Source organism: Amblyraja radiata, chromosome 3, assembly GCF_010909765.2.
Source record: "Amblyraja radiata isolate CabotCenter1 chromosome 3, sAmbRad1.1.pri, whole genome shotgun sequence".
Classification (NCBI taxonomy): domain Eukaryota; kingdom Metazoa; phylum Chordata; class Chondrichthyes; order Rajiformes; family Rajidae; genus Amblyraja; species Amblyraja radiata.
In genome coordinates this window covers 28,622,448-28,642,080 of record NC_045958.1, presented here as the reverse complement: position 1 = coordinate 28,642,080, position 19,633 = coordinate 28,622,448, and the positions used below count along the sequence as shown (strand labels likewise).

Here is a 19,633-nt window from a genome sequence, read left to right as displayed (position 1 = left end):
TTGCTTTCTTCACTGCCTGCTGCACCTGCATGCCTACTTTCAATGACTGGTGTACCATGACACCCAGGTCTCGTTGCATCTCCCCTTTTCCTAATCGGCCACCATTTAGATAATAGTCTACTTTCCTGTTTTTGCCACCAATGAGGTATAATGAGGATAACCTCACATTTATCCACATTATACTGCATCTGCCATGCATTTGCCCACTCACCCAGCCTATCCAAGTCACCTTGCAGCCTCCTAGCATCCTCCTCACAGCTAACACTGCCCCCCAGCTTTGTGTCATCCGCAAACTTGGAGATGTTGCATTCAATTCCCTCGTCCAAATCATTAATATATATTGTAAATAGCTGGGGTCCCAGCACTGAGCCTTGCAGTACCCCACTAGTCACTCCCTGCCATTCTGAAAAGGACCCGTTTACTCCTACTCTTTGCTTCCTGTTTGCTAGCCGGTTCTCTATCCACATCAATACTGAACCCCCAATACCGTGTGCTTTAAATTTGTATACTAATCTCTTATGTGGGACCTTGTCGAAAGCCTTCTGAAAGTCCAGATATAACACATCCACTGGTTCTCCCTTATCCACTCTATTAGTTACATCCTCGAAAAATTCTATAAGATTCGTCAGACATGATTTACCTTTCGTAAATCCATGCTGACTTTGTCCAATGATGTCACCACTTTGAAAATGTGCTGCTATCCCATCTTTAACAACTGACTCTAGCAGTTTCCCCGCTACTGATGTTAGACTAACTGGTCTGTAATTCCCCGTTTTCTGTCTCCCTCCCTTTTTAAAAAGTGGGGTTACATTGGCTACCCTCCAATCCTCAGGAGCTACTCCAGAATTTAAAGGGTTTTGAAAAATTATCACTAATGCATCCACTATTTCTGGGGCTACTTCCTTATGTACTCTGGGATGCAGCCTATCCAGCCCTGGGGATTTATCGGCCTTTAATCCATTCAATTTACCTAACACCACTTCCCGGCTAACCTGGATTTCACTCAGTTCCTCCATCTCATTTGACCCCCGGTCCCCTGCTATTTACGGCAGATTATTTATGTCTTCCTTAGTGAAGACAGAACCAAAGTAGTTATTCAATTCGTCTGCCATGTCCTTGTTCCCCATGATCAATTCACCTGTTTCTGACTGCAAGGGACCTACATTTGTTTTAACTAATCTCTTTCTTTTCACATATCTATAAAAACGTTGCAGTCAGTTTTTATGTTCCCTGCCAGTTTTCTTTCATAATCTATTTTCCCTTTCCTAATTAAGCCCTTTGTCCTCCTCTGCTGGACTGAATTTCTCCCAGTCCTCTGGTAGGCTGCTTTTTCTGGCTAATTTGTACGCTTCATCTTTTGTTTTGATACTACCCTTAATTTCCCTTGTTATCCACGGATGCACTACCTTCCCTGATTTATTCTTTTGCCAAACTGGGATGAACAATTGTTGTAGTTCATCCATGCAGCCTTTAAATGCCTTCCATTACATATCCACCGTCAACCCTTTAAGAATCAATTGCCAGTCAATCTTGGCCATTTCACGTCTCATACCCTCGAAGTTACCTTTCTTTAAGTTCAGAACCCTTGTCACTGAATTAACAATGTCACTCTCCATCCTAATGAAGAACTCAACCATATTATGGCCACTCTTGCCCAAGGGGCCATGCACAACAAAACCGCTAACTAACCCTTCCTCATTACTCAATACCCAGTCTAGAATAGCCTGCTCTCTCGTTGGTTCCTCGACATGTTGGTTTAGAAAACTATCCCGCATACATTCCAAGAAATCCTCTTCCTCAGCACCCCTGCCAATTTGATTCACCCAATCTATATGTAGATTGAAGTCACCCATTATAACAGTTTTACCTTTGTTGCACGCATTTCTAATTTCCTGTTTGATGCCATCCCCAACTCCACTACTACTGTTAAGTGGCCTGTACACAACACCCACTAGTGTTTTCTGCCCCTTAGTGTTTCACAGCTCTACCCATATCGATTCCACATCCTCCAAGCTAATGTCCTTTCCATTTCGTTAATCTCCTCTCTAACCAGCAACGCTACCCCACCTCCTTTTCCTTTCTGTCTATCCCTCCTGAATATTGAATATCCCTGGATGTTGAGCTCCCAGCCTTGGTCATCCTGGAGCAATGTCTCCGTGATCCCAACTATATCATAATCATTAATAGCTATCTGCACATTCAACTCGTCCACCTTATTACGAATGCTCCTTGCATTGAGACACAAAGCCTTCAGGCTTGTTTTTACAACGCTCTTACCCCTTATACAATTATGTTGAAAAGTTGCCCTTTCTGATTTTTGCCCTGGATTTGTCTGCCTGCCACTTTTACTTTTCACCTTGCTACCTATAGCTTCTACCCTCATTTTACACCCCTCTGTCTCTCTGCTCACACATTTAAGAACCCCACCACCTCTTATTCTCTGTTTATTTTATTTTTTCTTCTTTCCCCCCTACATGTTGGGTCTGAGTGCTTCCCTTCTCTGCCTCCTGCCTCACACACTGTCTACTAGCTTTCTCTATTTGAGTCCCTCCAGTTAGTTATGGAGCCAGGAGGAATGTCTAAGGAATGAATAATATCCACATGCAGCAAACTGATGATGATGTGTTTGCACCCAACCCTACTAGACGCACCAATAGTAGAATTGGAGCCTAGAATAATTGATTTGAAACTGCATTTGCACTCGTGCTACTTGCTAAAGGCCCATGTGTTTACCAATGCTGAAGCTAAAAAAATGGCTTGAATTCAAAATAATGCGGAGATCATAAAACTGTTGATCTGAAGAGAAAAGCCCTTAGATGGTTTTTAAAACATGTTAAATTGCATCCATAGAATTTTCCATTGGATCAGTCAAATTTAAAGGTGCAGGGCCAAATTGTACTGATCGTGAAAACATGCATTTTAAAGTAAGGAAATAGCTGTAGAAACTTGTTAATTGCTTTAAGTCTCTAGTGCAGAATCCCGGGCCACCAAACTTACTTTAAGGTGATCAAAATAAATCAATACAGCAGAAATCATTTATACTGTTTGGTGGTGTTTGCATTTATTACATATAATTGAATCTACTGAAGATTGAAATATTTTAGCAATTAAATGCTTAATAAGATTACAAAAGTAAAATGGGCTATCATATGATTTAGTGATAAATATTTTTTCATTTCCACACAATTAAATATGATAAAACTTCTAAAATGTTTATCTACAACTAGAGTTTTTAGATTAGAGTTTTTCAAACAGAAAAATACATCTAAACCATAAACACATATTTTCCATTCAACAAAGCAATACATTTGACTTTAAAATTGCACAAATATATTTCCATGGTATTAATTAGTCTTATACTCACATGATTTATGCTGAAATGCCACACATTCATTGATAAACATTTACATGTCTTCTTTATACATACAAGTCAGTTTAACAAATAATGTAGAAATTAAAAGTAAAAGGAGTAATAACCTTAAAATGTATATATACTGTCAAGGAAGAACACTGAGAACTGACAGTTTCTTATAAAAACATGTACACCTCCAATAACTGTTACAGTTGTGATTAAATGTCCGGAGATGTCTTCTGTGTAGATTCCACTCTACCTTACTTGAAGGTATGGGCAGTATGTACCATGTAGAACACCTTCAACAACTACATTTGGGAAGTCATCTGAGAAATTACAAAAAAAGTGATAATTATACTAATCAATTAGAATTATAGTAATCAATTACTGTAATATCAGTAAGAGAAAAGCAATGCCTGAGTTGTACATTCACTGAGACTCATGAAGTTGGGGGTCACATGGTCTTGTCAATAATGTGAGTAAGGGATAAACAGTACTGAGCTTCACTGTCAATGTACAAGTCTGAGCCTGTGGTGCTGAAGCGGTGGTATCCTAAATTCAAGCTGCAGGTGACAGGTCTAAATATGGGTGGAACAATGGTGCAGCGGTAGAGTTGCTGCCTGACAGTGCCAGAGTCCCGGGATCAATCCTGACGACAGGTATAGGAAGGAACTGCTGATGCTGATTAAAACCGAAGATAGACACAAAAAGCTGGAGTAACTCAGCAGGTCAGGCAGCATCTCTGGAGAAAAGGAATAGGTAACATTTTCGATGCTGTCTGTCTGGAGTTTGTACATTCTCTCTGTGACCATGTGGGTTTTCTCTGGGTGCTCCCACACTCCAAAGCCAAACAGGTTTGTAGATTAATTGGCTTCTGTAAATTGTCCTTAGTATGTAGGATAGTGCTAGTGTACAGCAATTCATCCTCAATTGGTAGGGCTAAGTGCATTATTGTGCCTGAAATCAGTGGAACTAAATTTAAAAGCAGAGTAGATTGTACAGTTGCTACCAAAACACACTAACATAGAAAACATAGAAACTTAGAAAATAGGTGCAGGAGTAGGCCATTCGGCCCTTCGAGTCTGCACCGCCATTCAATATGATCATGGCTGATCATCCAACCCACTACTTTTGAATTAAATGATACAGCATGGAAACAGGTCCTTCAGCCGACCCAAGTCCACGCCAACCATCAATCACCCGTTCACACTAGTTCTTTGTTATCCTACTTTCGCATCTATTCCCTACACACCAGGGGCAATTTACAGATGCCAATTAACTAACAAACCTGCACTTCTTTGGCATGTAGGAGGAAACTGGAGCACTCAAATATCATATATTTATGTGATATTTATTTTTCCTTGTCTCCCTCTTATCCTTTGACTAATTACTTTAAATCTAGACCCCTGCCTCAGTTAAGAGAAATATTACAGAACCTATTGATTCTAGGTAGTTCCCTCATGATTTTACAGACCTCAATTAAGTCTCCCTTCCACCCACTCTATTTCAAAGAAAACAACCCCCAACTAATCCAATTTTTGCACATGGCTAATATTTTTCTGGCCTACTAACATGCTCATGAATTTCTTCCAAAGAGTGTTTGAGAGGCTTTTAGACAGGCACGTGGTTATGGAGGGTATGGAGGCATAGGGAAGACACGCAGGCAGAGGAGATGAACGTATCATGTTTGCCAAAGACATTGTGGGCTGAACGGATGTTCTGCTGCTGTACTAATCTATGCTCTAACCCCACAAGAAGCAGCAGCCGGCTGAGCAGTATATAAACTAGATAAGGGAGAGAGATTGAGAATAATACAATTAATTATTATCAACAAGAAAGGATGTAAAAAAAAGTCATAATATTGTAAACCATTCCCTTACTTTACCAGGGATTAATGACTGGAATAAGATTTTTACTAAATGAGACCATATGTGTTGGTGAGATTTGGCTATAAACACGTGTAGGATATGGAGCTGACTATTTACAAGCCTATTAAGCTTCACAGAGAAATGCCATCATTGCTAAGAGCTGATATGATAACTATTTGCAATAGTGACAATAAAAGACGGAAGTTAAATAAAATGTAGTAATTAGATAGGCGATAATGTAATAATGGGTCATTATAATCACTCTGTTGGGTCGATAATTAGTTAATGATTGAGGCGGGCAAGAGTGAAACACGTGACAACGATCAATATTACTGGTAAACTGCCGGCACAGGCTCAATTATGGTGACTTTTTTCTTTAAACTGCTGCAATGAAACAAATGTGAAGACCGTGGGAGGTCCAAGCCAATATCCGGCTCAGCCTGATGTACATGCAACCTAGGAGTTACAACATCTGATTGGAGGCCTATTACCAGTGGGGTGCCGTGGGGATCTATGCTGGGTCTACAGCTGTTTGTTATCTACTTCAATGATTTGAGTTGGTAAATTTGCAGATGACAATTAAATAAAAGGCAGTATAGTGGACAGTGAGGAAGGCCATCTAAGATTATGAAATGATCTGGATCAATTAGGGATGTGTGCCACGGAATGATACATGGAATATAACTGTGAGGTGATGCATTTTGGTAAGTCAATCCAGCGCATGACTAACTCAATAAAAGGTTCCTGGAGAAAGCTGTAGAGCAGAGAACCAAGTGTTACAGGTACATAGGCGCAGCAGTAGAGCTGCAGCCTCACAGTACCAGAGACACCGGTTCGATCCAGACTATGGATGCTGTCCATGCAGAGTTTATACATTCTCCATGTGGGTTCCTTCCAAGTGCTCTGGTTTCATAGATAGAAACATAGAAAATAGGTGCAGGAGTAGGCCATTCGGCCCTTTGAGCCTGCACCGCCATTCAATATGATCATGGCTGATCATCCAACTCAGTATCCTGTACCTGCCTTCTCTCTATACCCCCTAATCCCTTTAGCCACAAGGGCCACATCTAACTCCCTCTTAAATATAGCCAATGAACTGGCCTCAACTACCTTCTGTGGCAGAGAGTTCCAGAGATTCACCACTCTCTGTGTGAAAAATGTTTTTCTCATCTCGGTCCTAAAGGATTTCCCCTTTATCCTTAACCTGTGACCCCTTGTCCTGGACTTCCCCAACATCGGGAACAATCTTCCTGCATCTAGCCTGTGCAACCCCTTAAGAATTTTGTAAGTTTCTATAAGATCCCCCCTCAATCTTCTAAATTCTAGCGAGTACAAGCCGAGTCTATCCAGTCTTTCTTCATTCCTCCCACATTCAAAAAGATGTGCAGGCTTGTGGGTTAATTGGCTTTTGTAAATTACCCGAAGTGTATAGGATGCGAAAGTGGTCTAATGTAGAACTAGTGTATGGGTAATCGATGGTCAGCGTCGACTCGATGGGTCAAAGGGTTTGTTTCCACACTATCGCTAAACTCTAAGCACATTGTTCCATAAAAGTAGTGTCACAGGTAATTAGGGTAATTAAGGCATTTGACATGCGTGCTTTCATTGGGCAATGTATTGAATACAGGAGTTGGGATGTCATGCTAGAACTGTACCATGTTTGAAGAATTATTCTGGGCACCCTGCTATCGTAAGGACATCATTAAGCTGGACACAATTTAGAAAAGATTTACAAGGATGTTACCAGGACTTGAGAGTATGAGTTACAAGGAGAGGTTGCATAGGCTGGGACCTTGTTCCCTGGAGCACAGGAGGATGAGGTATTGAATGGTCACAGCCTTTTCCCCAGGGTGGTGTAGTCCAGATCTGGAGGCCATATGCTTACAGTCAGTGGGGTAGGATTTAAATGAGGCCCATGGGGCATTATCTTTATGTACAGGGTGGGCAGGTACAATTGTGATGTTTAAAATACATTTAGATAGGTACATGGATAGAAAAGTTTTAGCGGGATTTAACTCAGACAAATGGGACTAGCTCCGTTATAAAACCTAACCAGCATGGATGAGTTGGGCCGAGGAATCTGTTTCCTCACTCTATCATTCCCTAACTCTAATCTCCGCTGCATATTTACAGAACAAGAACTATTGGGCTAAATCCTTGAATTACTTATTATGAAGGAGGGGTGGGAAACACGCATTCTCCAGTGATGAGTCAAAGTTTTGTGGAGATGGTACTTGTGAAGGGCTTTAAAGATGTATGATTAGACCACTCACTTTTACAAATAGGCAGAGTATGTGCCACGTACCTATATGGCTCCTGCATGTATGTATGTCATATATATGTCAAAACTCAACCTATGGTCAAAAGCAGCTGCTTCACTGTTTATATATTGACTGCAGTATGAATGTCAAAAAGCAGTTCAGGTTAATCCTATCCTTTGATTTTTCTGTGCCGGTTGGCGAGACTGAAGTACTGATGGGAGTTCCAGCTGAAAATGGCCCCAGGAGACCAAGACTTTACATGGAAATAGCTGGAGGAATAGAGCAGCAAATAACTCAAACTAAATGTGTTGGAGAGACCATACATATTTAGCCATGCAGTATCTTTAATTTCAGCACAATTAAAATTTGTTCCGCAATCTTTATCTGTGACTATATTTTTTTTTACATGGCACTTACAGGAAAATAAATATGTGTTAAAATTATTGAGACACCACCAGGATTTCTATTAGTACTTTGTCCTTCAATGTGGAAGATAATACTAATCAGATGAATTACTTTGAGATCAATTAGATATATTCAGTGATGAAGGATGGATGTTATTTAGCTCTGGGTGTTAAAAGTACAGAGAGATATGATCACAAAGGGTCCCACATTGACAAAATGTCACAAAGTTGAAACTTGCTGACGCGGCTCTATTTTCAGGAGAGGTGATGAGTAAACCAGTAGTCTCCAGACCAATCTATATTGCATTAGCAATTTGCAAAATAGCGAATCAGGAGTACATTCAAGATACGCCTGTTGAAAACACCTACTGAAATTGAGATTTATGTGAAAATAACCCGTATGAAACTGAAATAATTGATTTTCAAAATATGGTATGATGGACAGATTTACAAATGGTTTCAATTGCTACAAGCTATCAGGGAATGCATTTATCTGTTTGTTTTTTAATGACGGAGGATATTTTCCAGGGACGAAAGCGCTGAATGCGCTTTTTACCTTCAGCAGTAATATCCTCCTGGAAGACTTGGAAACAAAACAGGGAGTTGAACTGAATTAAAAGGGTTACCTAAAAAAAATAATGACATGAGCATTTCCATAATTAAGATCTTACCCCCACTGTTAGTAAGGTCTGTGGTCTTACATTCAATAATAATAAAAAAATAAGTTAACAGTCAAAGTTGTGGATTGAGAGACTTCCTCCCAGAATCAAAAGATTGCTGCAGAGAATGATTTATTTGATTTATTGAATAGTTATCAGCTATCAAAAAAGTGGAAAATTAATATTGCTCCCAAGAAAAATGGGGAATTTGTTTTATTCAACAGCTAAAATATAAATTTCTTAAAAGGAATGAAATTGTGGTAATATTCTTACCTCTAGTAGAATGGTGATAAATCTTAATTAATAGATAGCGGCTAATGAAATGTGTTTCTTCATCCAGACAGTGGGAAATTTGGTTGCAGTTATAGTTTTACAGAAAATACTAAATCATATTTGCATTATTTCACTTCTCAAAAGATGATAAAGCCCGTAACTTCTTCAGAGTTTCCGAGCAGTTTAAGAATATTCCAGGCCAAAGTATCCTTGCTCAACGGCATGGTGGGGAAGATCAAAGTAATGCTTCTAACCAAGGCTTAATCTAGTGGGTTGATGCTAGACTTCAGTTTCATTTTCACAAAATGTTACAGGTTTAACGGCTAAAACAGTAAAAAGCTGTTAACAGATGACAGGCTTGATTACCTGTGGCTGTGGGCAAGATGTATGGATCCCTCAGGAAAAGCAGCACTGGCTGGTGGGATAGTTTGCTAGAAAGGTCAAGGACAAGAATATCAGTATTCTGGAAATGCAAACATTAAGCAGTGTTCAACATGTACCAAATTGTTTTCAAACTACAAAATAATGAATTGGATACAAATAAAAAGAGAAACAGTTCACTATATTTCACTATAGTCTCCATGAGTACGATTTTGTGAACACATTCATCTTATAGTATGATGTGCAAATAACATAATTTTGTCAGATCACACTGTGGACATTGTCAATGTTTTTATAGAAATTAAAAACATTAAATCAAGTGACTTTTTAAAAACTCATTGAACAATCCACATTTTTCTTAAATGGATAATATCTTGAAAATATTATAACTGAGAAATCAATTAGATGATGCTGGAAATTCATCTCTCGTTGCCAGTGCTAAAGGCATGTCAGAATTTTGTCCACAAATGCTAATCATCTTTGGATAATTAACACCACGGAACGGTGGAGGTCAGGACCAATAGTGGCTACGTTTCTTGCACCCATTTAATATTTGTAGCTGGAGATAAATTCCCATTCATTGCCATCCCTACCTCCCTTTCCCTTGTGATCCTCTAGGTGTTTATCCAAGGAGCTTGGTTATCAATTTATCCAGGAGCCCAATGCGGCAACTGGATGTTACTAACATAATTTTAACCATTCTTAAGTTTATAATGAAAAAGATACATTTGATCTATGTATTTTCCAAATATCTTAAAGATTCACATATGCCATAAATTACAGGCTTGCTGAATAATATGTTTGAAAAGGTACTTCCACTATATATGAAATAGTATCAAAGATGAATTCAGGATATTACCTCAAAGGAAATATAACTAAATGGATCAAAGGGCACACAATTAAAAACGTAACTAGTAAACTTAAACAGTGGGAAAAAGTCTCCAATAATGGAGATAAATATTGATACAATTTTATTAGGAACACTCAAAACGTGAGAAGGGACATGGACAGTAGATATATAAATTTGATTTGCATTTTTTTGAGCAACAATCTAACAGAGATTTTTTAAATGATAAAGGCATTCCCTGGGAAACCACTGCTGGTGAACCCCAGAACATGGAAGAAAAAAATTAAAACCAGAGTTAGAGATGGAAGCAATTCTTCCATGCAAAAGGGCAGTGAGAATGGAATTCCCTCCAAAGGCAGTATATACAGGGCCAATGAAACATTTCAAGTCTAGGACCCAGAAGGGTTTCAAGAGAAGTGAAGAAATGTGAGCTGGATGAGCTCTGAATAACAGAATGATATGCATGGGTTTAATGGCCCATTATATGATATGTTTTATCTTGCCAAGAATACATTTCAAAAGTCTTGACTATAAAGCAAATAATAGGCTGTGCTGCATCTGAAATGGCCTCCTATACATACATTCACCACCCAATCCTCTCACTTTTGTGTTATTCCTTCAGCCATAATTATTCCGTGCATCACTCAGTGGAGTGGTCCATGAGCAGCAACTGGGCCTCAAACAGCAGAACCCAAGGCTCCATCTGTGAGGTTGACTGACACCATCAAAAGCCCATTTTCAAGTATCTCTGATAATTTGAGGCATTTAAAACAGTCTGGATGGTCATAAAAATGAAACAAAGACCCACACAAAATACAAAAAACTGCAAGTAAAAAATCTTTGAGGTAGAAGGAATTATTTGGGAACATTAAAATTATTAGAAATAAAGATAAACTAACCACTTAGCTTCATCCTGAAGGTCAGTGACTCATTCATTTCGAGGGTACTGGGTATATGGAATGAGCTGCCAGAGGAGGTAGATGAGGCAGGTACCATAACACCATTTAAAAGATGCTTGGAAAGGTGGGATGGGAAAGGTTCAGATGGATGTGGGCGAAACACGGGTGGTTTTAAACTGAATAAGGGGGGTGGGGTGTCGGATGGGATAGTGGAGGATGGAGTTAAAGGGAAAGGGTTTCTTAAATGTGTGAGCGTAGAGACAGAGGGGTGTAAAATGAGGGTAGAAGCAATAGGTAGCAAGGTGAAAAGTAAAAGTGGCAGGCAGGCAAATCCAGGGCAAAAATCAAAAAGGGCCACTTTTCAGCATAATAGTATAAGGGGTAAGAGTGTTGTAAAAACAAGCCTGAAGGCTTTGTGTCTCAATGCAAGGAGCATTCGTAACAAGGTGGATGAGTTGAATGTGCAGATAGCTATTAATGACTATGATATAGTTGGGATCACGGAGACATGGCTCCAGGGTGACCAAGGCTGGGAGCTGAACATCCAGGGATATTCAATATTCAGGAGGGATAGATAGAAAGGGAAAGGAGGTGGGGTAGCGTTGCTGGTTAGAGAGCAGATTAACGCAATAGAAAGGAAGGACATTAGCTTTGAGGATGTGGAATCGATATGGGTAGAGCTGCGAAACACTAAGGGGCAGAAAACGCTAGTGGGAGTTGTGTACAGGCCACCTAACAGTAGTAGTGGAGTTGGGGATGGCATCAAACAGGAAATTAGAAATGCGTGCAACAAAGGTCAAAGAGTTATAATGGGTGACTTCAATCTACATATAGATTGGGTGAATCAAATTGGCAAAGGTGCTGAGGAAGAGGATTTCTTGGAATGTATGCGGGATAGTTTTCTAAACCAACATGTAGAGGAACCAATGAGAGAGCAGGCTATTCTAGACTGGGTATTGAGTAATGAGGAAGGGTTAGTTAACAGTCTTGTTGTGTGTGGCCCCTTGGACAAGAGTGACCATAATATGGTTGAGTTCTTCATTAGGATGGAGAGTGACATCGTTAATTCAGAAACAAGGGTTCTGAACTTAAAGAAAGGTAACTTTGAGGGTATGAGACGTGAATTGGCCAAGATAGACTGGCGATTGATTCTTAATGGGTTGACGGTGGATATGCAATGGAAGGCATTTAAAGACTGCATGGATGAATTACAACAATTGTTCATCCCAGTTTGGCAAAAAAATTAATCAGGGAAGGTAGTGCATCCGTGGATAACAAGGGAAATCAGGGATAGTATCAAAACAAAAGATGAAGCGTACAAATTAGCCAGAAAAAGCAGCCTACCAGAGGACTGGGAGAAATTCAGAGTCCAGCAGAGGAGGACAAAGGGCTTAATTAGGAAAGGGAAAATAGATTATGAAAGAAAACTGGCAGGGAACATAAAAACTGACTGCAAAAGCTTTTATAGATATGTGAAGAGAAAAAGATTAGTTAAAACAAATGTAGGTCCCTTGCAGTCAGAAACAGGTGAATTGATCATGGGGAACAAGGACATGGCAGACCAATTGAATAACTACTTCGGTTCTGTCTTCACTAAGGAAGACATAAATAATCTGCCGGAAATAGCAGGGGACCGGGGTTCAAATGAGATGGAGGAACTGAGTGAAATCCAGGTTAGCCGGGAAGTGGTGTTAGGTAAATTGAATGGATTAAAGGCCGATAAATCCCCAGGGCAAGATAGGCTGCATCCCAGAGTACTTAAGGAAGTAGCCCCACAAATAGTGGATGCATTAGTGATAATTTTTCAAAACTCTTTAGATTCGGGAGTAGTTCCTGAGGATTGGAGGGTAGCTAATGTAACATCACTTTTTAAAAAGGGAGGGAGAGAGAAAACGGGGAATTATAGACCAGTTAGTCTAATGTCGGTAGTGGGGAAACTGCTAGAATCAGTTATTAAAGATGGGATAGCAGCACATTTGGAAAGTGGTGAAATCATTGGACAAAGTCAGCATGGATTTATGAAGGGTAAATCATGTCTGACGAATCTTATAGAATTTTTCGAGGATGTAACTAGTAGAGTGGATAAGGGAGAACCAGTGGATGTGTTATATCTGGACTTTCAGAAGGCTTTCGACAAGGTCCCACATAAGAGATTAGTATACAAACTTAAAGCACACGGTATTGGGGGTTCAGTATTGATGTGGATAGAGAACTGGCTGGCAGACAGGAAGCAAAGAGTAGGAGTAAACGGGTCCTTTTCACAATGGCAGGCAGTGACTAGTGGGGTACTGCAAGGCTCAGTTCTGGGACCCCAGCTATTTACGATATATATTAATGATTTGGACGAGGGAATTGAATGCAACATCTCCAAGTTTGCGGATGACACAAAGCTGGGGGGCAGTGTTAGCTGTGAGGAGGATGCTAGGAGGCTGCAAGGTGACTTGGATAGGCTGGGTGAGTGGGCAAATGCATGGCAGATGCAGTATAATGTGGATAAATGTGATGTTATCCACTTTGGTGACAAAAACAGGAAAGTAGACTTTATCTGAATGGTGGCCGATTAGGAAAGGGGGAGATGCAACGAGACCTGGGTGTCATGGTACACCAGTCATTAAAAGTAGGCATGCAGGTGCAGCAGGCAGTGAAGAAGGCGATGGTATGTTAGCATTCATAGCAAAAGGATTTGAGTATAGGAGCAGGGAGGTTCTACTGCAGTTGTACAGGGTCTTGGTGAGACCACACCTGGAGTATTGCGTACAGTTTTGGTCTCCTAATCTGAGGAAAGACATTCTTGCCATAGAGGGAGTACAGAGAAGGTTCACCAGACTGATTCCTGGGATGTCAGGACTTTCATATGAAGAAAGACTGGATAGACTCGGTTTGTACTCGCTAGAATTTAGAAGATTGAGGGGGGATCTTATAGAAACTTACAAAATTCTTAAGGGGTTGGACAGGCTAGATGCAGGAAGATTGTTCCCGATGTTGGGGAAGTCCAGAACAAGGGGTCACAGTTTAAGGATAAGGGGGAAATCTTTTAGGACCGAGATGAGGAAAACTTATTTCACACAGAGAGTGGCAAATCTCTGGAATTCTTTGCCACAGGTAGTTGAGGCCAGTTCATTGGCTATATTTAAGAGGGAGTTAGATGTGGCCCTTGTGGCTAAAGGGATCAGGGGGTATGGAGAGAAGGCAGGTACAGGATACTGAGTTGGACGATCAGCCATGATCATATTGAATGGCTCGAAGGGCCGAATGGCCTACTCCTGCACCTATTTTGTATGTTACCATGTTATACAGATGAAAATTACTAACACTCTACCTAAATCCATTGCTCTGTTTTATGAAGTTTAAAATGAAGATAGTTATCCAGCTAATGAAAATCTTATCTTGAGCAGATCCAAGAGCATCACATGCCAAAGATGCTAGATTGCAAAATCTCCAGTAATCTCAGAAGTAATTAATCACTAATCCATTGATCAAAATAAATATAATGTTAATTATTTGTTGATCCAGTGGTCAGCAATAAATGCCATTACTTTGCCAGTGACTGTAAATTCTAAGCTATTCCCTTTTAGATAGATTGCATCTCCAAACATTTTGACAAGGGACTTACCTGAGTTCTTCAGATTCATAGTCTTCAATGGAGCTAAAAATAAAAATAATTTTGACACATTAATATAATACATTGTATTTGTCACTATTTATGTCAGATGTTTAACAAGTTATGAAGTGTCAGTTTTTCCTGCAGACTTTTAATTGTCCTATAAATGCTTTCATCTGACATCTTCCCCAAGTGAGAACACCTTCCTATTGATCTTGCACAAATAATCACTTAATTTCATAGAAATAAAAAAAGTACAATATAGACAATAGGTGCAGGAGTAGGCCATTTGGCCCTTCGAGCCAGCACAACCATTCAATGTGATCATGGCTGATCATCCCCAATCAGTACCCCGTTCCTGTCTTCTCTCCATATCCCCTGACTCTGCTATTTTTAGGAGCCCTATCTAGCTCCCTCTTGAAAGCATCCAGAGAACCTTCCTCCACCGCCCTCTGAGGCAGAGAATTTCACAGACTCACCACTCTCTGTGTGCAAAAGGCAGTGGAGGCAGGTTCTCTGGATGCTTTCAAGAGAGAGCTACATAGGGCTCTTAAAAATAGCAGAGTCAGGGGATATGGGGAGGAGGCAGGAATGGGGTACCGATTAGGGATGATCAGCCATGATCACATTGAATGGCGGTGCTGGCTCGAAGGGCCGAATGGCCTACTCCTGCACCTATTGTCTATTGTCTTGTCTATTTCCACTCTGATGAGGCTTCTCGTGGTTTTACACAACACGATTGGGTGAAATCTGTCTTTACTAATTCCCTCTCCTCTGGAACTGTTACTTCTCTTGCAAATCTGCAACTACAAAAACATTCCTTAAAAATCCTCATTACAGCCTTAGATTTGATGCAAACAACTGTCCCATATCCAGCCTTAAACCCCTGTCTCACGGTGCGAGTCGACCCACGAGTGACCCCGAGTTTAAAACAAATTAAACTCGTAATCACGTACAATTAACGTAGCGGGAACGTTGGAACTGGTGGACGCAACTTAGTGACTCGCGGCGCTAACGGCAGGAACCCGGGAAACTTGTTAACTTGAAAATTTTTAAACGTTTAAACATTTCCACGAGTCAAATTTACTCTTGAAGTTAAAATTTGAAACATTTAAACTTGTTGTAAGAACGTAGTGGCCCGTGAGTTTACCGTAGTGACTCGTGAGTCTACCGTGGGTTTGGCCTGAGTGCAAGAAGTGAAATGTTGAAGATTAGTCAGATCTTAATGGAAAATGAATGGATGGTTGGATAGGGGTCTGAAATTAACTTGGATACTTTCGATGGGAGAGAGCCGCCGATGAAGCTGAAGGTACAGAGCTATGATGGGGGCTCAAGCATTGATGGGAAGGGTTAACACCGGGCAGGACGCGTGAAAAGTGACCATACTGAGGGAATTCCCACGTACTGTATATGAAGCAGAGAGAAACGCGCGTTCTACATAGATTATGTTTGAGCCAGCGAGGAGACATTTCTTCAGATAATGATTTTACAATGTGAGGTGACATTATAAGCCATGGGATATAAACACAAAATGCTGGAGTAACTCAGCGGGGCAGACGGCATCTCTGGAGAAAAGGAATTGGTGACGTTTCGGGTCGAGACCCTTCTTCAGACTGGTTTTGTGCTGTGCCGTTGCCGTATCTCTGGAGAAGTAATGGGTCTCGACCCAAAACGTTATCCATTCCTTCTCTCCATAGATGCTGCCTGTCCCGCTGAGTTACTCCAGCATTCTGTGTGCATCTTCGCTGGTGAGGAACCGTGCGTGCCCTTTGCAATTTTTCCCTCTCGAACATAGATAGCAGCGGACTATTAGGGGAAGAAACTCGCGTTCATGCCGCACAACGTGTTTGACCACCTGCCCCTGCTACTCAAGCAGCTTGTGCTGAGCGGTAACCAGCTGTGGAGCTTCAACTGGGGCAGGCGTTACCTGCTAGGCTGGTTGGAGCTGCTGGACCTCAGTAGCAACCTGTTGAACACGGTGCCTCGCATGCTGTCCAACTGCACCCAGACCCTGTGCATCTTCAACCTCACCCGCAACCAGATCCCCAAGCTGACCAAGGACTTCCTGCGGGACGTGACCTCCCTGCAGTAGCTGGATCTCAGCTACAACAACCTGAAGACCATCCAGGCCTCCAGTTTCCCGAACAATGCCATCAAACACTTTCGGGAGCTGCGGCTAAGAGGCAACCACTTTCTCTGCACCTGCGACGCCAGGTGGTTCATGTAATGGATCAGAGCACGGTCTATATCCCTCGCCTGGTCACCGATGTCACCTGCACCTCCCCCAAAGCCCACCGCGGCCCCGGCGTCGTCATGGTGGACCTGCACTCCTGCGAGTTGGACTACCTGGGCATTGGCCTCTACACATTCTCTGCCTTGATCACCTTCTTGCTCCTCTATTTGATACTTAAAACAGGCCTTCATTCACGGTGGTGCAGCTGCCTGACAGCGAATGCAGCATTGGAGACCCGGGTTCGATCCCGACTACGGGTGCTGTCTGTACTGAGTTTGTAAGTTCTCCCTGTGACATGCGTGGGTTTTCTCCGAGATCCCCCCACACTCCAAAGACGTACAGGTTTGTAGGTTAATTGGCTTGGTGAATGTAAAAATGTCCATAGTGGGTGTAGGATAGTGTTAGTGTGCGGGGATCGCTGGTCGGCGCGGTCCCGGTGGTCCGAAGGGCCTGTTTCCTCTCTGTATCTCTAAACTAAACTAACGGGAGAAAACTGGACCTTCTTGGTCAGTTTATTATTTTACACTTATATACTTACACAGATCACGGAGTGTGAAATAAAGCTGGCAAGCCGAGGTCATGCAAGAAACGGGAGACAATTTTATTCAGCAACTCCGTTCTGGCAGAACATCTATCCTGTGTTAAGAAACCTAACTTTCAGGGGATTTAAATCTTGAGTTCAACTTCTACCTGAATTTAATCGGTTTACAAAAGCTTTGAAGTTCTCCCTGCAGTCCGTTTCTTAAACACCTTTACGTTTTGCGCTTTTTTTGACAGCCAAGTACTTTAGATGCCATTTATTGCATTGTAGCAATGATAGGCAAGGATTTGATAAAAGCGTTTCATTACATGACAAGAGAAGCATGCAGCTACATAAGAGACACGGAGAAGCTGATCATCGGGGCAGTTCTGTCCATGGAGGCTTTTTATAGTTTAAAAAAAACTGCATGACATTTTTATCCAAGTGATGATTTTTCCACACGTCGGTAGTCGTTGTTGGCTCAAGAGTAACTCGGGAGAGGTACTTGGTACATCGCAGAAATGAGAAGTAAACGGCAAACTTAGACATACACGTGGGAACTCGTTTAAACTCGTGAACATAAAGCTTGGAATCTCGTAGACAACTACGAATTAGATTTTTTATTTCACTCGGGGTCACTCGTGGGTGGACTCGCACCGTGAGACAGGGGCTTTACTATTTTCTAGAAACTCCTTGAATGTATTGCTACCGTCCAAATTTTGAAAGACAGAATGCTCACTTGTTGCATTAGAAATTCATGTTCCTCACTCACCCCTCCCATATTTCCCTTTTAATTCCCTCTTTCCCCTCCTGCTTGTCCCCTTCCACCCACATCCCTCCCTTCGGCTTTACACTCACTATTCTTCTTTCCTTATCTTACACCGTGTTATCATCTTTTCGCCTTTAGCTTTTGCCACTATCTCCACCCATCTGTTAATCAAACCCCACCCACTTATGTGTATCCACCTATCACTTGCCAGGTATTTCCCCATCACCACCACCCTTTTCCGACTTTCTCTACCCCATCGGAATGAAGAAAGGTCCCGACCAGAAAAAAAAATGTTGTCTGAGAAAATTAGATGCTGCCTGACCTGCTGAGTTCCTGCAGCACTTGCAGGTTTAGGATTTAAGATTTATTTTTGTCATGTGAAAAATGCTTTGCATGCTATCCAATCAGATCAGATAATACTATACCTATAAATAAAATCAAACTCTGGTACAATAGGTAGAGCAAAGGGGAAGATACCGAGTGCAGAGCATAGTTCTTAGCATTGTAGAGCATCAGCTCCAGACGGCTGTGTATTTTGCAATGGAATGTTTTTTACAATGGAGTGGAAAGTTAGATGTGCCAATCTATGCTGTCAGCACATTACTGAGCCCTGGATTGCAATTAAATAAAGATCATTTTGCCTTTTATTTTCTAGATGGGTTATTTTTAAATAAGTCCTCATCTTACCCACAACTTTCGATTTTTGGCAGAGAAGGAAGATGACGAATGTTAAGAAAATCCAAGAATATCTTGGGCAGTTCTTCATTTTCAATCAAAATGATCTGTGAAAAGACATACAAATTAACAACAATGCATGCAAAACATACTGAAGTAGAATTTTCAGTCTATTTTCTTGGATGCTAATGAAAATATTTGGATTTCTATGCCATTGATCTGACCAAACAAAGGAAAACAAATTTAAATTGAAATGCATGGGATTTGAAACTAAATAACTGATCTATAGATTTTTTTTAACGTCAATTGGCTTTATTAGCAATGCAAGTGTTACTGATTATACATATCGTGCCGTAATCATAACAGGTGTTCATGTGAGTCAGTACATTTGGGGGGACAATGGATCTACATTCTTGTCCTTCCTGTGAAAGCCCAGCCAAGATTACAAAGTTAGGCCAGTATTTGGAGTGGAGAACACCTGAGAATACTGGTACAGTAACCTGGCTACCAGGGGAAGCAAATGATCCAACTGGCAGTATGAATTTAATTACCAGCTGTAATGTATGTACTTAACAAAGTTAATAATCAGTTAGAATGGAGTTGCAAGTAGGCCCCAATGAGTTTATCTGCAATTCTCGAAAGACATTTAAAAAAATAATTGGTGATCAATTACTGCATATTGCATTTCCTGTTCTAATAAGATAAGGTTTCACTGATGAGTATGGAGTTTCTATAATAAACTGATCATGGACAAATAAGATTGAAAGAAACAGCTGGAGACATTGACCATTCCAGTCCTCTGTTCAATAACATCATGGTTGATTTTCCCCCTCACTTCCACTTCCCTACATTTACACTATAATCCCTTGATTTCATTAATGATCCAGTAAT

General features: G+C 40.9%; 1 protein-coding gene across 2 annotated transcripts in view; it reads right to left on the bottom strand.

The window, feature by feature from the left end:
• Positions 1 to 3,039: 3,039 nt before the first annotated feature.
• Positions 3,040 to 19,633, bottom strand: part of snx24 (sorting nexin 24) — a 143,056-nt gene continuing 126,462 nt past the window's right edge. For both annotated transcript variants that reach the window (XM_033017505.1, XM_033017506.1), the window contains 4 exons: positions 18,755 to 18,849; positions 14,558 to 14,590; positions 9,184 to 9,248; positions 3,040 to 3,678 (listed from right to left, as the gene is read on the bottom strand). In XM_033017505.1, coding sequence (XP_032873396.1) covers positions 3,608 to 3,678; positions 9,184 to 9,248; positions 14,558 to 14,590; positions 18,755 to 18,849 — 264 coding nt within the window. In that variant the 3' untranslated portion in view covers positions 3,040 to 3,607. The remainder of the gene's footprint in view (positions 3,679 to 9,183; positions 9,249 to 14,557; positions 14,591 to 18,754; positions 18,850 to 19,633) is intronic.